This window comes from Babylonia areolata, chromosome 6, assembly GCF_041734735.1.
Source record: "Babylonia areolata isolate BAREFJ2019XMU chromosome 6, ASM4173473v1, whole genome shotgun sequence".
In the NCBI taxonomy this organism is placed as follows: domain Eukaryota; kingdom Metazoa; phylum Mollusca; class Gastropoda; order Neogastropoda; family Buccinidae; genus Babylonia; species Babylonia areolata.
Genome location: NC_134881.1, coordinates 22,428,318 through 22,449,268, shown reverse-complemented (window position 1 = coordinate 22,449,268; position 20,951 = coordinate 22,428,318). Strand labels below are relative to the sequence as shown.

Below are 20,951 nucleotides of genomic sequence, written 5' to 3'. Positions count from 1 at the left end.
ATAAATAAAAAAAAAAAAAAAGAAAGAGGACAGCTTTAACACCATGCCTGTATAACAAGTGTGTGGACAAATGTTTAATTGTCTCCAGCCTGAATGAATGAGTTCTGTCTCCAGTACTATAGTGTGTGCATATTTTTGGTCTCCAGTGGTGTGTGGATAAAACAGTGATGAGTTTGCCTGCATATTTCGGAACATTTATAAAGTGGGATAGCATTTGCCTGTCTATCTGTAAACTGGGATAAGGTTTACATCCACCGTTTAGTATGTGTGTTAACGTTGGAAGCATTAGTGCCTCCAGTATCTAATAAGCAGACACACACACACACACACATAGGCACACACACATACACTCATGCAGGAACACACACACGCATACACATACTAACTGCTTGATAGGCGGATGAAAAGAGTTTTATTTTCTTCATTCAGTTGGAGAGCAAGAGGAAAAAAAGTCAAAAGCCAGATGTACAAGTTGTGCTTCATCTGAAGTCCCCACGATGTGGGGACTCGACACAATGACAACAAATCATTAATCTCCCTGCACTTACAAAATGGAAAGGTGGGGGGGGGGGGTTCAAGGGAAGTGGGTGTAGAGAGCAGTAGGTCGGGGGTGAGAAGAGTTCTGGGTTCAGGGGTAAATTCTATTGCACGTCGCCGTTTGATAAAGTATGCATGAATAAATAAATAAATATATAAATGGAAGTAAGACCATAAACAGGACTGCTGCCCACAGGGGACCATGATGTTGGTGGCATCAGCTCCAATCTGGGCGCAGTTCTGTCCCCTTATCCCCCCTCCCCTTCTTTCCCTCACAACTCCCCACCCTCCCTGCCATCCACTCCATGCAATGCTCATGAAATAATACACAGGTCCATTTCATTGCAGACAGGAAGAAGTGACAGTTATGTCCAGCATTTTGTGTGCCAATTTCAAACATTGTGCACATAATGATGTCAAGGTCTTTTTTCCTTTGACATTGGACAACCCTTGACTCCCTGACTGAATACAGTGTCTGATGTACATTCTCATTACATTCTATTGGAGTGTTACATAACAATGGAGACTTTCTAAAAAGGACTTAAAAGATATCTTGAAGAGGCTTCCTCGATTGTTTTGGACCCTTTCCCAACATTTCCATTTCCAAATAATTCTTGCACAGACATTTCTAACAGTTTTTATACAGACTTCCAAACAGTTCCTATGCATGCTTTACCTTGCACTGACATTTCTAGCAGTTTTTATACAGACTTTCCAAACAGTTTCAATACATACTTTACCAACATTCTTATACAGACTTTCCAAACAGTTCTTGTAGAGACTTGTCCAGAAAGTTTTCATGAAGACTTTCCAGTTCTGAAACACTTTCTAAACAGTTCTCACACAGGCCTTCCAAACAGTTCTTATTCAAGCTTTCCAAACAGTTCTTGTACAAACTTACTGACAATTCGTATACAGTTTACTAACAGTTCTTATACACTTTGCTGACAGTTCCAATTCAGACTTTCCAAACAGGTCTTTAAAACATTTTCCTGACAGTCTTATACTAATTTTCCAGTTTTAATTAACAACAAAGTTCCAGATATTTCTTGTGAAGACCTCACTCACAACAGAGACTTTCCTTACAATTCATGATGCTTTCTGCTGTCCCCCTTACCTGTGACAAAGGTCCAGAACTCAGTCAGGCCAGTGCCAGAGAATGGTCAGGGTCATATAATGTCTATTTCAGGGTGACCAACCCTCTGTATGAGGTTGGGAGAGGAGTGAGGATGGAATCTGCCCCATCTGGCAGCTCAGTTGTGGACAGAGTTGTTGAGGTGGTGTTTGGGGGAGAACGATGAAGGGGGTGTCATTAGGCCAGGAGTTTGTCCTGTGTGTGGGAAAAGTGCCAGCCAAGTTGAGCTGGAGTGTGAGAAAGTGTGAGCTGGAGTGAATTTCATCTCACTCATCAATTTCTCTTTGTCTTTCAACACCTATCACAACACAGCTGTTTTAACATCGGACACTTTTCTGGGGTGGACTTTAGCCTCTCAGTCATTGTGGGGACACCCCCCACAGTGCTTAACACACAAAGATCACTTCAGCATCACCCAGGGTAACGTATGCAACACCACAGGCTTACATGGGACACCCAGGTTAAGACCCATACCAAAAAATACTGTCACTTGCCATATCCCAGATTCACCCAGGATCACATGAAACAAATGGCATATTATATGCATCAATATGGGTCACTAGCGCCACCCTGGGTAACACTACTTCAATGTGAGCCTCTAAAGACACCCAGGGTAACACCACATTAATGCACTCTGGACACCATTGCAACACCACATCAATGTGGGTCACTATGGAAACCCAGGGTAACACGACATCAATGCAGGTCACTCTGGACACCCAGGGTAACACCACAACTAGATGGGTCACTTGGGACACCCAGGGTAACACTGCATCAATGCAGGTCACTTTAGACACCCAGGGTAACACCGCAATTAGATGGGTCACTTGGGACACCCAGGGTAACACCACATCAATGCAGGTCACTTTGGACACCCAGGGTAACACCACATCAACGCAGGTCACTTTGGACACCCAGGGCAACACCACATCAATGCAGGTCACTTTGGACACCCATGGTAACACCGCATTAATGTGGGTCACTTTGGACACCCAGGGTAACACCACATCAATGCAGGTCACTTTTGACACCCAGGGCAACACCACATCAATGTAGATCACTCTGGACACCATGGCAACACCACCTCACTTTGGACACCAAGGGTAAATCCATTGGGCACATCTACAATGACCCCAAAAGACTCCTACGCTACTATTAGTCAACTTATACACCCTGTATAACACCACACAATCATGAGGTCAAAAAGACACCCTGAACAACTCCCACACACCAATACTGGATCAGTCCAGGCACCCAGAATAACGTTGGCTCTGGACGCCCCAGCATAACACAGACCAGTGACATTTACAGGATCTTTGAATACATGCACAAAGCATGTTTCGCTGGATGTTTCAATGTGCATTTCTGGAGGTAGGAGAAGTAAGGGGGGCAGGAGAAAGAGCCTGTTGGAGTCAATCTGGAGCTCCATGTGTGGAAGAGTGGAGGAGGGAAGGGGGTGGTGACCTGGTGTTCGGTGCACAAATTTTGTAGGGGGCAGGGGGTATGGAGGGGGTGTGGGGAGGGGGGGGGAGGGGACAAGGTGGTGACTTGATGTTGATGTGACATCTGCCTGAGTGACTGAGGGGCAGGCAAAACGGGGTGAGTGGGAGTGGAGGGGGGTGGGGGTTTGAGGGGCTTTGTAGTATGTGACAACAGAAATCAGTTAACAAAACAATGCCATCAACGTACTCTGCAACATCAAGGGCAGAGTACCAAGGAGACAGACACAGGCAGCATCAAGCAGCATGAGACAGACACAGGCAGCCTGAGACATAGGACATAGGTAATACAGAGCAGCAGAGATAGGATACAGGAAGTACAGAGCAGCATAGAGACAGACATTGGAAAGTATGAAACAGTGTCAGAGACAGACATGAATAGTATAGAATAGCAAAGAGACAAAGGTAGTAAACAACAGCACAGAGACAGACATAGTATAGAGCAGCATAGAGACATAGTATAGAGCAGCATAGAGATAGACATAGCTAACACAGAGTAGCACAGAGACAGACATAATTAATAATATAGAGAAGCATAGAGTCAGACATAAGTGGTATAGAGAGGGGCACTGAGACAGATCTATATATATATATATATAGTATACAGTAGCAATGAGACCAATCTATATTAGTAGTATAGAGCAGCACAGAGACATAGGTAGCATGTAACAGCATGGAGACAGACACAGAATTTAACAGCATAGAGACAGACACAAGAACTATAGAGCACTTAGACACAGGCAGTAAACAGTCGCACAGAGACAGACATGAATAGTGTAGAACAGCATGGAGACAAGACATAGATAGTACAGTGTAGCAAAGAGTACAGAGTAGTATAGAGACAAGACTTAGTATAGAGTAGCATACAGACAGACACAGGTAGTACAGAGCACTCTGAAGATCAGACTTAACATACAGCATCATTAACTACGTAGTACAGAGCAGCGTAGAGACGTAGACATAGGTAGGATCTAGTGAAGCAACAGAAACACAGGAGTAGTACGAACCAGCATGGAGACAGCCATGGACAGCAGAGAGCCGCATGATAAAGACAAGACATAAAGCAGCAATAGAGACAATAGAGCAGACAGCCAGCCAAGCAGAATGAGTGACTAGCAGCAGAGTGACCAGTCAGAGCCTACAGGCAGACTGGCTAACTGCCCAACGACCATATCATACATCAGGAAGTTAAGAGACAGCTGCAGAGAGATGATGGAAATGGACTGCACCAAGTGCACAAAGCATGATGGGAGACAGAGAGATGAAAGAAAGCGGCATGAAGACTAGAACATTCATGTCAACAAGACAGCTGTGTACAAGTCGCATCAAAGATTCACACCTTCCTAGAGGTGGACAAAACAAGAACTCTATGTGGTAGAACAAGTATATCTATATAGCATGTGGCAAAACATCTAGTATCTATTATCATATATATGATCAAACATGTATATTGTCAAAACATTTGTACTGATTTCATTCAATAATAAATTCAGTCAAGTTACTGCCAGGTTTTTGACAATAAACTCTCAATCTTTGAAACCTGTACTCAATTCCTTTTGAAAAATAAATAACTTTGGTAAACATGTCTATCTTTGATTTGTATATGTACAGTTGTGTGAACATGACAATGACATCCAAGATGCTGTGTGTTGATAAGTTTGACTTCACAACAAAAGTACAACATTCAGTGGAATGTTCACATGAACTGAATCCGTGTTCCAAAGAGGTCCAAAAACATTGTATATGCTTAGAACTCCATAAGACAAAAAAAAGGAAAAAAAAAAGTTCAGTCCAATCGCTTACATCATTACACAACATGCAGTTTGTTGTACAACATTTGAGCAATGATTCGATGAATAATTTTGATTTTTAGCCATTTCAGTGTGATGTCTACTATGTTAGTTGTGAATTTTTTGTGCCTATCTGTTGTTGGCAAGCCGTTTTGGGCTGACCAGTCAAGTGACCATGTGAGGCTGGTGGATATAGGGGTGATTTGATCCCTCGTGTGCACACACCACACTCTGACCCTGACCAGTTCCGGCAGAACTAAAATATCAATGTGACCTTTTCTTCGTTCCTACATCCCCTTTCCCCCAATTGAACACAAACACAACTGACAGAATCCATGAAAGAAACAGTCATAATATCAGTAAAACAAGCCAAATCACTCAGGTATCCGGCAACCACAGAAAAAAAAACACATAATACAGAAGCATGATTATCTTCTGAAAGATAAAATGACTGAAATGTCATTGGATTGGATAACTTGTGTGTAACAGAGCTTGGCAGTCACAAAGTGTGGACTCAATCTTGATCCATACCATGATGCTTTTTTTTTTTTTTTTTTTTTAGCAAATAAGCACTGAGTGGTCTTCTCTGTGGACAGTTCAACTGTCTGGTCTGTGAAACACTTGACCATCCATCTCTGATACATACCCACACACACTGTACACAGCCTGGGATGCACAGCCACAGTGTGTGTGTGTGTGTGTGTGTGTGTGTTTATGAGTGTGTGTGCTGGCATGCGTGCGTGGATGTGTGCTTGTGTCTGTGCGTGTGCATTAACGGGTGTGACAGTTGGTTCCTAATGTGCCTTACTGGGGCTCTAGAGCTACGTGGGTTCATGTCCCACTTTTTTTTTTTTAATGGTTTCACGATCTAAACTGATTCTTTCCATCATATCTATATCTGAGCAGATGTAAAGTTTGAAAAAAGTGCAATTTCTGAACTCCTCAAGTGAACTTTAAGTACATGTGCACTTAAAAAAAAAATGTTTGGGAATGAGAACCATGCCATTTGCTGGCCTTGGATTGCATCCTAAAACAGACTTACATGGAAAGAATCAGTGTCAGAAAGGGAGAAACTCAATAGTTAGTTTTCAAACATGTAAGTGTATGTGTGTGTTCAGTTCAACATCTGTTCATGTGTGATATTAAAAAAACACACAAAAGAAAACACACACCAAACAACAAAACATAACACATCAGAAAACCATCTCGAAGTGTGTGTGTTTGTGCATGTGTGTGCATGTGTGTGTGTGCGCACGCGCGCGCGTCCCATCCTATCTTCAACACTGTAATGAAATGGGGAAACCATTTATAGATGAAGTAGTTCACACAAAGTACAGTCTGAAGCTCGATACTGAATGCTGTTGTTGATGTCCACCATCAGTTCACTCCACCTTGTTGCCTGCCTGTAGTGGTTCCTCTTTGCTTCTAACGTTTGGGTGCTGCAGGTTGTCGTTTGAAACTATAAATGTGTCGGTCGCTTTGATCCCATTTTGCCCATCCAGCAGAGTGGAGGGAATGAGTGCAGGCCTGGTGTTGGTGATGGTCACCATCAACACTCAACAGGACCTCACACACACAGTGTCACCACAGACATGCAGCAACAAGAGATGAACGCAAAGATTATATATGTGTGTGTGTGTGTGTGTGTGTGTGTATGCGTGTTGTGTGAATGAAGGGACTGCTGTGTATCTAGACAGCTCTGTGCAGATTGTGGCTAACAACCATGTTCCCTATCACCTTTGTGCTGTGTTAGATATCGAACAGCTGTATGGATTGTGGCCAACAACTGTGTTCCCTGTCACCTTTCTTTCACTCATGTGCTTGATGACTAGAAAGACATCACACTGATCCCCCCAACCCCCCACCCCACACCCCCTCCTATTACCAACATCGTTACAACTGTAAGTGACCCGCAATTTCTGATATTCTCTTCTTCCCTTCAACAACTAGATTCATATCAACAACTTCTTCCATTTCTTTTAAAGTTTTCAGAAAAATTGGGGTTTCTGTTGTTTTCTAGTACCAATATGATGTCTGCCACAACAATAATATAAAAATATATAATTCAAAATTATCCTGCAACGATGACATAATTGTCAAATACACAGTTCAAATGATTCTTCAACGGTGACAAAAAGATCAATACACAATCAGTGAACTGTCAACACTAACACAAGGACGCAGATCAATGAGGTGTGTTGTCACATCCAAAAACAACAAACTCAACGGTTCTAACGAGAACATTTCAAAAAACAAGTCTGAATTGACGATGCACAGACAACAAACACCCCGTGTCTAACGAGAACAGTTCCAAAACAAGTCCAAACAGACAACAAACTCCACTTTCTCACAGTTTCAGTGGGAAAAAAACAAACAAAAAAGAAACAAGTCTGCTTTGACTATTCACAGACAATTAAGTCCAACTTTCTAACTTTGGGGGAAAAAAGAAGAAAAAACGACAACAAAAATTAAAGAAAAAAGAAAAGGGGGCATTTTTATATGTACAGTGCAAAGATAAACAGGTCCTGATTTTAAAAGTTAATGAATTCAAAAATAAGTTAAGAATACAATTCAGAGACAACACAGTCCTATATTCTAAATTGAAAGTTTCAAAAACAAGTCAATATTTACAGCAAAGACAAACATTTTCCAAATGTCTAATTTGATGATTCAAAAAATAATTTAATGATTTCCAATACAAATACAAACATGGTTCTACTTTCTAAATTTGAACAAAAACAAGTCAATATTTACAGCATATACGCTTCAAATGTCTAAATTCAACATTTCAAAAATATGTGAATATTTCATAATTCAGAGACAAACATTGTCCTAATTTCTAAAAGTTAAACTTAAAAATGACTTCAGTATTTACAAGAGAACAATCATTCTCCAAATATGTTGAAATTAAAAGGTTAAGAATAGATTAAGACTTGCAAAACAAAGACAGAGTAAACATTCTAAATAAAATGTTCAACGTTAAATTCATATTTACAATGAGAAGATAAAATGCTCATAAAACTTGAAGCAGAAATTTAAAAAAATATGCTGAAATATACAAAGCAGACACACACAAACTAATGTTCTACACTTATGAATTGACAAGCAATTAAGGGTTAAAACATGCAAAACAAAAGAGAGAACTAATTTGATAAATTGTAAATATAAAGATGTGGCAATATATACAGTGAAGTGAAAAAGACAAAACTCCAGTTCAGTGAACTGAAAATTTCAAAAATAAGTTACGACTTACACTTGAGACAACAGAGTGCAACAGGAATCCAAAAAGAAGTTTGGACTGGCAGCACAGATGACAAAATCCACCTTTCACAATTCAAACACAACTTAGGTCAACAATGTAGAGACAACATTGTCCAACTGACTGAATCCAAACTGAAGTCCTCAAGTACATCATAGAGATGACACAATGTAACTTTTTTTTAGATAAAGAAAATAATCACAATAATAATACTGGATTTACGATGTAGACAACGAAATCCGACATTCAGAATTGAAAAAGAATTCTGACAACTTACAATACAGAAAAAAAACACCAAAAAATGCAGTTTCAGTGCTTTTAAAAGAAGCCTGGATTTACGAGCACAGACAACGGTCCACATTTTAATGGTTAAAATATATGTCTGGATTTAAAATATAGACAACATTATCCAATGGTCAGAGTTCCAAAAATAAGTCTTTGTTAAAATCCAAGAAATGAGCATGGTTCTGACAGTACATTTCTGCTGGCTGGGAGGAGAGGCTGTCCAGGTCAGTCTGGATGGGTCTCCCACCCTGGGGACTGCTCTAGCCATGTGTGGATCCACTAAAAAGTTGATTTTGGCAGATGGTTCATTAAGTCATCTGGTAACAGTGCACCTTCTGAAATCACACATACACACAGAGAAAATCCTCATCAGCATGTTGTATGAAAACAGCAGACATCATCAGATGACAGACAGGACCAGGCTTAATACAAGAGAACCAGTCTCCTGCAGGTTTGATCCTGGTTGAGATATATATACTGGAACAGATTCTGAACAGCAAAAGTCAGTTCTTGAATCACTCATCATCATCGTCATCACATACATACATCATCAGTCTAGTTAACAGACAGGCATCATCTTTCTGACCCACAACAGACACCCCTCAATCCACACATACACACACTGCACTGCACAGACTTTGCCACAGGTTTTGACTTGGTCATTATGCCAACACCACAAAGGGGTGGGGTGGGTGATATGTGATGTTGAGTAATAGTGAGAATCTAACAATCTATGATACAAACTATTTTGACATAAACTATAATGCCTCAAATCTTACACCTATTCATCAGATTAATTCCTATCAAAAATGAAGTAAAATCATAAACAAGTACAACAGTATTATTACACCTAAAAACAAACACAGAAAAAAATAACTGTGCAGTTATTACTACCTTTATTAGATAAGAAAAGTAATGTTCCCATTGAATCTACACAAACAGTATCAGGCACACAAACATGCACACACATATACATGAACATTCACGCAAACATGAATAACTCTTCAGCACACACGCACATACACTCTCACACAGAGCAGACATATTCTATACCCATCCACAACTGAAGTCCTTCACAATCGCTTACACCAAATGTAATGCACACACAGACAAGATCCAAATAGAACTAAACGCATACACACAAACACACACACACACACACGGTATAGAGAATGGAACGACCCAAAGAAAATAATGCAGAATTTCATTATAAATGAAAACAGACACACTCATAAACTTTTTTTTTCCTAGACACCAAAACAATTTATATAAATCAAGTTTAACATATTCAGGGGAAAGGTACTACAGGGAACAACTTTCTTTTCTCTTTTCAATCATGTTGTTTGAAACAAACTCTTAAAAAAAAAAAAAAAAAAAAAAAAAAAAAGCACTAAAAAAGCATTTGATGAAAAAAAGAAAGAAAAAAAAAGAAATCTTTTGAAATGACCGTCCTTGTGTCTCTAACATGCCTGTCTAATCTGTCTATTTGTTAATGTGTGTCTGTCCTTCCGACAGTCTCATTTCTCCTCCGTTTCTCCATTTAAACCTTTAACTGGTTACCTGCCTTGCCTGTCATTTCTTTTTCTCTTGATAATTATGCTATTGTTAAGATGTTTCCTTCTCATCAGTCATCTTATAAATTTTGTGTGCTTCTTTTTTTTCTTTTTTTCCCCCCGATAGAATTTGTTGTGTACTGCTTGTTAAGGCTGGTTTTCCTTTTCAAAGAAATCCTTTCTTTATTTTCTTCTTTTTTTCTGTCTTGTTTTTTTTCTTTTTTCTCTCCTCAGAACAGGATACAAAAAAAAAAAAAAAAAAAAAAAAAACTGTACAAGCTTAGTCTTTTATCCCCAATAAATATCATTATAACTTGACTTGGCATACACACACACAAACTAGTGAAAAAAATAAAAAAGCAACAACTATTCAACAACAAAAACAACCCTTTCCCAACTAAATACAGTCACAATGTTCAGAGAAAAACAACACACACAAAAACATCTATATGAATAAATACACATAGACTAATAAATATTTATAAAAAAAACAAAAAACCAAAAAAAACAAAAAAAAAACAAGAACACAGAGCAGTGTGTTTTCTATCCATGTACCACAGTGATATTGCACAGTTCAGCCATTAGAATATTGGTTCCATTGAGAAGCAAGGCAAACACTCAGTAGAAAAAATATAAACCAAATACAGATGCACATATCCACACGCACATATTATGTGCACACAAACGCACGCACACACGCGCGCGCACACGCACACACGCACAAGAGTGTAAAAAAAAGCAAAAGTAGTTACAAGACTTGCCACATATCCACAAACTGAACTGTTATTTTGGGATACATCACTGTTAATGTCATGGAGATGTCATAGCACTTCTTATGCCTTGCATGCATGAACACACACACACACACACACACACGTCCTTCGTTTGTGTGTGTGTATGAGTGGGGATATATCACTCTGTGTGTGTGTGTGTGTGTGTGTGTGTGTGTGTGTGTGTGTGTGAGCATAGACCCTGCAATGCACCCACAGACCAGACACACTTTGACAGAAAACAGATGAACTATCATGCATCCACAAGCACAACTCTTGATGATCAGCAAATAGATTAACTAGCTTCTCCACTGAGCGGGTCTTGTTTTGGTAACACATGAAGTAGTTTCAAGGCTTCTTCAACCTTCACACAGCAATCACTTGTGACACAAGTGACTAGGAGAAGACACAAGTCAGGTTGGCTGCAGTGTATTGATGACACCTTACTGGTTTCCTCAACACATTGGCTTAGTTCTACAGCCCACACAGGAACCCCAGCTGAAGCCAGCACAGACAATTTCAGCTTCAAGGAGGCCTCAAAGCATGTGCACCACACCATATTCTCTACCCACATTTGCTTTAAAACTGTTATTTTGTCAGTTTCTTTTCTCCATAAACTAAAGGGGTCTTGGACTTGAGAGCTTATCAAAATGCTGCAGGATAAATGATTTAGAAAAAAAGAACGAATATACAGATAGACTAAATAAAATGAAATATGCTGAGTAGACAGCAGCAGTTTTGTGCATATGGGTGTGATGCCATTGCAGTGGCATATGTGGGGCTACACTGGTTCCAGCAGCCCCTGCTTCCACAACCCTGATGGTCACTGAACAAAAGACAGCACCAACAGATCAGAAGTATCAAGTATAAATGTGGGCCAGTAAGAAATGTGTCCAAATGTCTGGTTGATGTGTACCTTTCCCAGCTACCTGCAGATGACAAGCCACAGGTCCCATAAGTGGTCTACATAGGGTCAGTGATATAAAGCCTCTGTGCACTGTCCATCACTGTTGATCCGACTGACAAAGTTGAACACAGATGTCACACAACTTCCAGGAAAACAATTTGTCAATGCCCATGTGTGGTGGAGAAGCCCAGCACCTCCTACAGAAGATAATGTGAAGGATGAAGATGTTGAGTGTCAGTGTGAATGAAGGCAGCCATCACTGCACCCAGTCTCAATCTGCTTTGTCAGGAACACTTCATGACCCCACGACTGATACACGTCACTGGCTCTGAGCTGAATGGAGAACCTCTCCTTTGTCAGTGAACTGCTGGTCTACAATTACAGAATCACCACCAGCATCAGAGAAGGAATCCTGACTGAATCCTTTTCTGCCAGTTTTCTGAGAGAACATTATATTTCTGTCTCTGGTCCTATTACTATAAGCTGAACTTTTGTTTATACCTGAACTTTTCCATGTGTGGCTTTAAAGAGTCGAACAATGGAACATAATAAAAAAGCCCTCTAGACACATTGTCCACTATAATTTCACTAGCTGTTAAAGAACGTGTAAACACACAACACATACTGCCTTCAAATTTTCTGTCATTATTTACGGGAGAGAAAAAAAAGGACAGAGAAGGCCAAAGCAACCATGGACAAAAAAACACTGGTTAAATCATAACCACTGGGAGAAACCACCATCACCACGACCACCACGCAGGTTAATCAATTAATCAATCAATCAATCAGTGAATGGGTCAATCAATCAACACAGCCCGCCATATACAGACAAACACCAACAACACCAACAAAAACTCCAAGAAACATCAAGAGATTGAAATAAAGTCACTGCACCCAGACAGACACACACAGACAAACAGCACACAGACACACAAATCCCAAAAACAGACCACTGGTGTCAAGATATCAACGGAAACAAAACTGGCAACTTCAAAACTCAATAACTCAACCAATCATATTCAAGACAACTTCAAGAACGATTAGAATGAAAATCAAAAACTCCAAACACCCACGACAACCAGTTTCTGTTCTTTTTTTCTCTTCTTTTTCCATCACTTACTACCAGCGTGGGTCGCCATTTTCTCATGTGTTGCTATAGCAACGTTACAGTCGGGGCCTGCGCAGGCAGAGACTGAAGGAAAGCAAGAGACAAAAGCAAGAGAAAATATCAAATGTGTCTTGTAAAGTGATCAACACTAGTGTATAGTATAGTCAAATATCAAATGTGTCTTGTAAAATGATCAACACTACAGTACAGTCAAACATCAAATAATGTTTTGTTTAAAGTGATCAACGCTAGTGTGCAACTGTCAAATATCAAATCAGTTTTGTAAAGTGATCAACACTACTATTTCAAATGTGGGTTTTTTTTTATAATTTTATTTGTCAACACTATGTGTGTAGTAAATAAAATAAAATAAAATAGCAAAATATATCAACTGATTTAAAACTTTCTTTTAGATGAAAAAAAAAAGGCAGACATAAAAAAAAAAAAAAAAAAAATGGACGACTAACTTCAAATGTTGTGAAGGTGATCTGATCTTGTGACATAACTCTGTGTTTGGGCTGGGAAGTCTGTCCATGCAAGTAAAAAGGTGTGCGTGCGTGTGTGTGTGTGTGTGTGTGTGTGTGTGAATCCATGTGCATGTTGGCAGAATGAGACCTCTTGTACAGAGAACCAAGGTCCTGTGTGCAGTCGTTAGCATGCATCAAAAGCTATCCCCAGTACACCCCCTTCAGCCCAACGGACACACAATCATGCCTACATACACACCAGCATACTTATGCATCCATGTGTGTGTGTGTGTGTGTGTGTGTGTGTGTGGTGTGCGCGCGAGTGTTTGTGTGTGTGTCTGTGTATGTGTGCATGCATGCAAGTTGTGTGTGTGTGTGTGTGTGTGTGTGTGTGTGTGTGTGTGTGTGTGTGTGTGTGTGTGTGTGTGTGTGCCTGTGTGTCTGTGCATGTTCTGCACTATGGAGGTCCTGTTCACAAACTTGTCCACTGGTTCAGCATGGGGTGTGAGTGAACAGTCAGCTGACAAAGCAATGAACATGTCATCATAAAACACCGGCGCACACACACACACACACACACATACTATAAAAAGATCAACAACAAAAGTGAGCAAGAGACTGGGAAATGGAGGTGGAGGTAGACAGGTGGTGGTGAAAGATGGAGAGAGGCTGTGGGTTGGTGACCACCAGAGACACACAAAGAAACTGTGAGGCAGCTCTTGGTTTCTACATACACACAGATCAGACTATCTCCCTTCTTCCCTCTCTTTCTCTCACACACACATACAAACACACACAAGAGGAACACAAGTGTGCAACACAAATCTGATGCCGACAGAAAAGGGAGAAGACTGATGTGCAGACTGAGCAGCGTGCAGCAAAACACTGACACCATTATCTCCCCTGACAGACTGCTCTTCCCCTGGCTCTTCCGCAAGCACCCAGCAACCGACAGTATGACACTAGATCCCTCTCTCTTTCTCCTTTCACTGTATCCATCCCTCTTGCCTTCCTCTCTTCTCTGTCCTTCTTTCTTTCTCTCTATTCCTCCCACTTATCTGTCCCTCCTTCCCTCTTCTTTCCTGTCCTCTTCTCCCTCCCTCCTCTTTCATTTCACTATATCCCTCCCTCTGTTCTCTCAGTTTTCTCTCTCCCTCCATCCTCTCTCTCTTCTCCCCCCTCCCTCTCTCCTCCCAATCTCCCCCCCCCAAAAAAAAAACACAAAAACAAACCCTCCACTCTTCTCCCTCCTTTCATCCTCTCTCTATTCTCCCTCCCTCTCTCCTCTCTCTAATAAAGACTATTCTCCCTCCCTGTCTCTCCTATAAATCTTCCCCTTCTATCCTCTCTCTTCTCTCCCTTCGTCCTCTCTTTTCTCCCTCCATCTGTCCTCTCTACCCCCCCCCCCCCCAACTTCTCTTGTTCTCTCCCTCTCCTCCCTCCCTCTGTCCTCTCACTACTATCCCTCCCTCACTCGTCTCCATCTTCTCCCACTGTCTTCTCTGTCCCTCTGTCCTTTCACTCTTCCTCCCTGACTTGCGACCCACTCACCCAGCCTAAGGTGCCCTGGCCATGACCCTAGTAGGGTCGGTTAGCATCTTTGGGTCGCTTGAGCTGAACTTTGAGTCGCTTCATCCCGATCTGAAAGCCGTTCATGGCCTGTATGGCTGCCTGTGCGCTGCCCGGGTTGTCAAAGCTCACAAAGCCTGAAACATCGTCATCATCAGCCATGGTCATCATCACCATCCTGTTACATCATCACAGTCATCATCATCAGTCACCATCCTGTTACATCATCACAGTCATCATCATCATCACCATCCTGTTACATCATCACAGTCATCATCATCATCACCATCCTGTTACATCATCACAGTCATCATCATCAACCATCGTCATCATCAGTCATGGTCACCATCAACATCCTGATACATCATCATCAGTCATGGTCACCATCAACATCCTGATACATCATCATCAGTCATGGTCACCATCAACATCCTGATACATCATCAGCCATGGTCATCATCAACAACCTGATACATCATAATTGTCATCAGTCATGGTTATCATCTCCATCCTCATACATCATCATCATCATCACCCAACAACTTCATCCCGATACATCAACCTCCAACACACTGACCAGTAATTCAAGTGTTCCACCCGCCACTCCATTTCCCATCTCTACTCACCAACATCACTTCATAATATGTCCACCTCTGCTTTCCCTCCTCTTCAACACACACACACACACACACACGCACGCACATAACTACATGCAAACACACACACACACACATAAATACATGCAAATCCACACTCACACACACACACGCATACACACAAACACACGTCCACTCTCTCTCTCTCACCCCCTCACTCACACAATATACACACTCACCAAAACACTTGCTCTGGTTAGTGGCCCGATCAACATAGACCTTAGCACTGATGACATTGCCAAAAGGAACAAACATCTGGGCCAGCTCCGCGTCACCAAACTCCTGGGGCAGGTGGTAGATGAACAAGTTGCAGCCCTCTGGTCCTGCAGAGGCAGTCAGGAGAATCAGCATCACCATCATCATCATGGTGATCAATACCAACATCAACTCAAAGACGCTATATAAATGTACATTATCATTATTATTATCATTATTATCACCAATTAGTAACATCATGGAGAGGAAACTCAGCCAAATTCTTTATTTGAAAAAAAAAAGAAGAAAAAAAAAAAGAAGTAATAAAACATTTAACATTTTCCTGCATGATTATTTTATCATCTAATAGCTTCAAAATAACAGGATTGGGATTGTTTTTTCACAAAATTTTATAACTGTCTGGTTCAACTAAATCAATAGATGATTCAGATTTACTCTTCTAAACAAAATTTATCCACATACTGGTTTGTTAATCGCATTGTTTTTGTTTTTCTAAAGGTTATTCTTGTATTATCATCGTTATTATATCATTATCATCATCATCATTCACAGTCAAAACATTCTGGGAAATGCAAATTGGTAAAATATATATATATATATATATATAAATACCAAGGAAAAAAGATTTTTATTTTACTTTATTTTTTAAATATTTTTTTACTGAAGTCTTGAGAGTGTGTGGAATGGGTAGACGGGTGATTTGTGCTCAATGAAGTATGATGCAAGTTGTGTGCTGTATGTCACATACCGGTGATGTGTGCTGAATGATGAATTGTGTGTGCTGTATGGTGTGTGATGTCAGCTGTATGATGTGTGCTGTGTGAAGTATGCGTGATGTATGATGTGAGATGCGTGTTGTATGCTGTGTGATGTGTGTTGTAGATGTATGCTGTTTGTGAGCTGCCATGTGTGATGCCTGCTGTATGCTGTATGATGTGTGATGGGTACAGGGGAGGTGAGGGAGGGTGGCAGAACAAGGAAAGTCAGTGAGAGGCATACAGAAAATAGATTTAGATGAATATTTCTTAAATGTTAATATTTGATGTGTGTGTTAAATGCAACAGTGTGTGTGTGTGTGTGTGTGTGTGTGTGTGTGTGTGTGTGTGTGTGTGTGTGTGTTGTGTTGTGTTGTGTTGTGTTGTGTTGTGGTGTGTTGTGGTGTGTGTGTGTGTGTGTGTGTGTGTGCACGAGAGAGAAAGCAAGAGAAAGCAAGAGAGAGAGAGAGAGAGTTTATCATTTAAGAAAAATTTTATCAGATAAAAAAGCAGATGAAGAGAAAGAAAATGTCCCAAATGTGTGTTGACCATGTGATAATTCAATGCTAAAAAGATGACCTGCTGTGACTACTAGAACTGAAAGACACAATTAATTTGTGCATCAAGCAAGTCCTACTGCCAACTAACAGGGAGACAACGTGTGGACATAACAGTGAAAACACCACACAAACTGTGCACAGGACACTGACATCAAACAGCCCTTCACTGCCAGAGCTGTTTCCACTGGGCTAAACCCAGTCTTTGCAAAATCAACCCTCTTTACATCTTAGGCCCAAAAGCACTGTACTCAGTGAAAACTAAGATCACCTTGAAAACCCCAACAACCAACCTAGTTTCGGGCACTGTTTTCTTTCACAACAACCATTGTCGATTTGAAAAAAAAAAGAAGTTTTTATTCCAAGAAGAAAAAAAAAAAAAGCACTGTTCTGTGCTTCAAACTGGACAGCTTATTTTCTCAGACTGAAATTCATCCTCGCATTGTATGTTGTTGTTACTTATGTTTCTACAGTTCCCCTTCAATTAGTTCAAATCATCCTCAACATCCTGTTTCCCTTAAATGACCCCCCAAAAATCCATAACAGTTAATGTTCATAATGTATCCCCCAATATTTCATCCTGTTCAAACATCTGAAATGATCCTGAACAGTTTTTCCTTACAATAAATCTCCAACACTTGGTCCCCTTCAAATATTTGAAGCAATCCTGAACAGTCTTCCCTTTCCATGAATCCCTAACATTTTATCTCCTTAAATATTTCAAATAACCCTGAACGGTATTCCCTTAAAACAAATACCCAACAGCTATCACTTTCGAATAAGCATTTTAATCCTGAACAGTTTCATTTACAACTTAACCCAACATTTTGTATTCTTCAAATATTTCAGATAATCCTAACAGTTTGCCCTTTTAACATATCCCCAACATTTTGTCCTTCTCAAATATTTCAGATAATCCTCAACAGTTTCTCCTTAATAATAATAATATGTATCCCCAACATTCAACCCATTCAAATATCTGAAATATTCCTGAACAGTTTCACTCATAATTGTCCCCATTATTTTATCCCCTTCAAATAATATACATATTCCTGAACAGCTTTACCTCACAACTGATACCCAACATTCCTCTTCAAGTACCTAACAATCCTGAACAGTTTTTCACTTAATGCATGCCTGACATTTATTCCCTTCAACTTTGTATCCCTGGTGTTTACCCTCTTCAATATTTGAAACAATCTTGAACAGTTTTTCCCATGAAATTTATCTCCAACATGTTCCCCTTTTGTTATGAATCTCTAAAATCCCATCTCTTCAATTATTTTAAATGATCCTACAAAAATTTGCCTTTCAATCTATCCCCAACATTTTACCCTCTTCATATATGTGAAATAATCCTGAATAAATTTCCATGAAAATGTGTCCTAAACATTTTATCATCCCAAAATATTTGAAGTAATCCTAAACAGTTTTCCATAAAAGTGTTATCCCTAACATTTCATCCCCTTCAAATATCTGAAATAATCCATAACAGTTTTCCCTTACAATATGTCCCCAACTTTTTACCCCTTTCAAATACTTGAAACAGTCCTTAACAGTTTTCCCTTATAATAAATTCCCAAATTTGACCCCCTTCAAATATTTGAAATAATCCTGAATAGTTTTCCCATTATCATATTCCTTTCCAATATGTTCGATAGCCTGAACACTTTTCCCTTACAAAATATTCCCCCCAAAATTGTCCCCTTCAAATTATTTAAATAATCCTGAACAGATTTCCCTTACAAAGTATCGCCAACATTTTATACCCTTCAAATGATCCTGAAGTTTTCCCATGTGTCGCCTGCACGTTGTCACCTTCATATGTTTGAAATAATCCTAAACAGTTTTCCTTTACACTAAATCCCCCAAATCCCCAACATTTTGTCCCCTTCTTGACGGGCGCAATAGCCAAGTGGTTAAAGCGCTGGACTGTCAATCTGAGGGTCCCGGGTTCGAATCACGGTGACGGCGCCTGGTGGGTAAAGGGTGGAGATTTTTACGATCTCCCAGGTCAACATATGTGCAGACCTGCTAGTGCCTGAACCCCCTTCGTGTGTATATGCAAGCAGAAGAACAAACACGCACGTTAAAGATCCTGTAATCCGTGTCAGCGTTCGGTGGGTTATGGAAACAAGAACATACCCAGCATGGACACCCCGGAAAACGGAGTATGGCTGCCTACATGGCGGGGTAAAAACGGTCATACACGTAAAAGCCCACTCGTGTGCATACGAGTGAACGCAGAAGAAGTCCTCTTCAAATATCTGAAATAACCATGAACAGTTTTCCCTTAAAAAGAATCCCCAACATTTTCCCCTTCAAGTATTTGAAATAATCCTAAACAGTTTTCCCTTATAACAAATTCCCAACATTTGATCCCCTCTACATATTTTAAACAATTGTTATACGTTTTCCCCCATAATAATCCCTCAACATTTTGTCCCCTTCATATATTTGAGTTCAGTTCAGTTCCATTACTCAAGGAGGCGTCACTGTAGGACAAATCCACATACACTACAGCACATCTGCTCAGCAGATGCCTGACCAGCAGCGCAACCCAACGTTCTTAGTCAGGCCTTGAAATATTTGAACCAGTCCTGAACAGTTTTCCTTTATAATGATTTCCCAACATTTTATCCCTTCCAAATATTTGAAATAATTGTGAACAATTTTCCCTGACATAATTCCCCATCATGTTATCCCTGTAGAATTGATCACCAACCAAATGTTACCAAAATTCCTCCCAAAACAATTAATTCCCGACATAGCTGTCACTGATTCCTCCTATTGTAAATAACCGCAGCAATGGAAGCAACTTCAAAGGAAGGAGAGAGAAATTTCACGGAGTGCTTCAATATGTTTAATAAACCTGTAAGTATTTATTTCCAGTAAAATCTGGAAAATGTTTCGACTCATAAAGGATTTTTGTGCTCTATGTTTAATTAAATATATGTAATGATTCTAATATGTCTGCAGTGTAATAATGCAGTAAATGGGTCAACTACTTTCTAATTTATCTGCAGTAGTATGCAGTAAATGAACATTCTCATTACATTTTGTTTACAGTTAAATGTTGTGAATGTATACACTACAATCTGTTATTCGTATAATGTTGAAAATGAACATCAAATATGATTTTTGTCTGTGATACAATGTAGTATATGTATAAAAACATTTTTGTCTGCTGTTAACTTTGGAAAAAACAAAAACAAAAACAAAAAAAACTTGTGGGCCAAGGTTCTGTTTGCACTCTGATGACAGTGTAATTGAGGACCACTGTCCCGTGCACATGTGTTGTTTCACTCCAACAATGCCACACAACAGCAACACAATAACAACAGCAGCAACAACAACAACACTCATGCATAACAACGTGAACCTGGGTTAGTCAAGTGACTATTCTCACGTCAATAGCAGCAGCACACTGAAAGCCAGCTCATGCCTTTTGCAACATTGAAAAGAAAGCACCGGCCTCTCCAATAGCCAGCTGAGCAGCACAGACTGACAAGACGGACAGACACAGACACCAAGCCAGCATGCTGTGAAAGAGACATGTCTCAGATACACCGTCTTTCTCTGACCATGGGGCCAGCAGACTGCATCCTACACAACTAACAGCTGACCCCATACATCACTACTGACAAGACATTTTCTTCCAGTCAAACCCGAGAAGAGAAGGGAAGAAAGAAATGAAGTATGGACAATGGACAGATCTATCTCCTCTGCTGTAAACGTTGCTCTCTTTGTGGTGCCTGTCTAACATCAAGAGTTACAAGGGGGGGTGGTGCCCAGACTGATTCAGGCTACAATGACCCAACGAGGAAAACTGTGAAACATATGAACAATAAATATGATATTTTAAATCTACTAAAAAAATAAATAAAT

General features: G+C 40.1%; 1 protein-coding gene across 10 annotated transcripts in view; it reads right to left on the bottom strand.

Annotated features, from left to right (window-relative positions):
* Nucleotides 1-396: 396 nt before the first annotated feature.
* The window catches only part of LOC143282835 (CUGBP Elav-like family member 3-A), a 233,566-nt gene continuing 213,011 nt past the window's right edge, over nt 397-20,951 (bottom strand). For 9 of the 10 annotated variants that reach the window (XM_076588652.1, XM_076588653.1, XM_076588651.1 and 6 more), the window contains 3 exons: nt 15,715-15,858; nt 14,862-15,016; nt 397-8,840 (listed from right to left, as the gene is read on the bottom strand). In XM_076588652.1, coding sequence (XP_076444767.1) covers nt 14,889-15,016; nt 15,715-15,858 — 272 coding nt within the window. In that variant the 3' untranslated portion in view covers nt 397-8,840; nt 14,862-14,888. Of the gene's footprint in view, nt 8,841-12,855; nt 12,928-14,861; nt 15,017-15,714; nt 15,859-20,951 lie in introns of all 10 variants that reach the window. The other variant, XR_013055316.1, reaches the window with a different exon arrangement.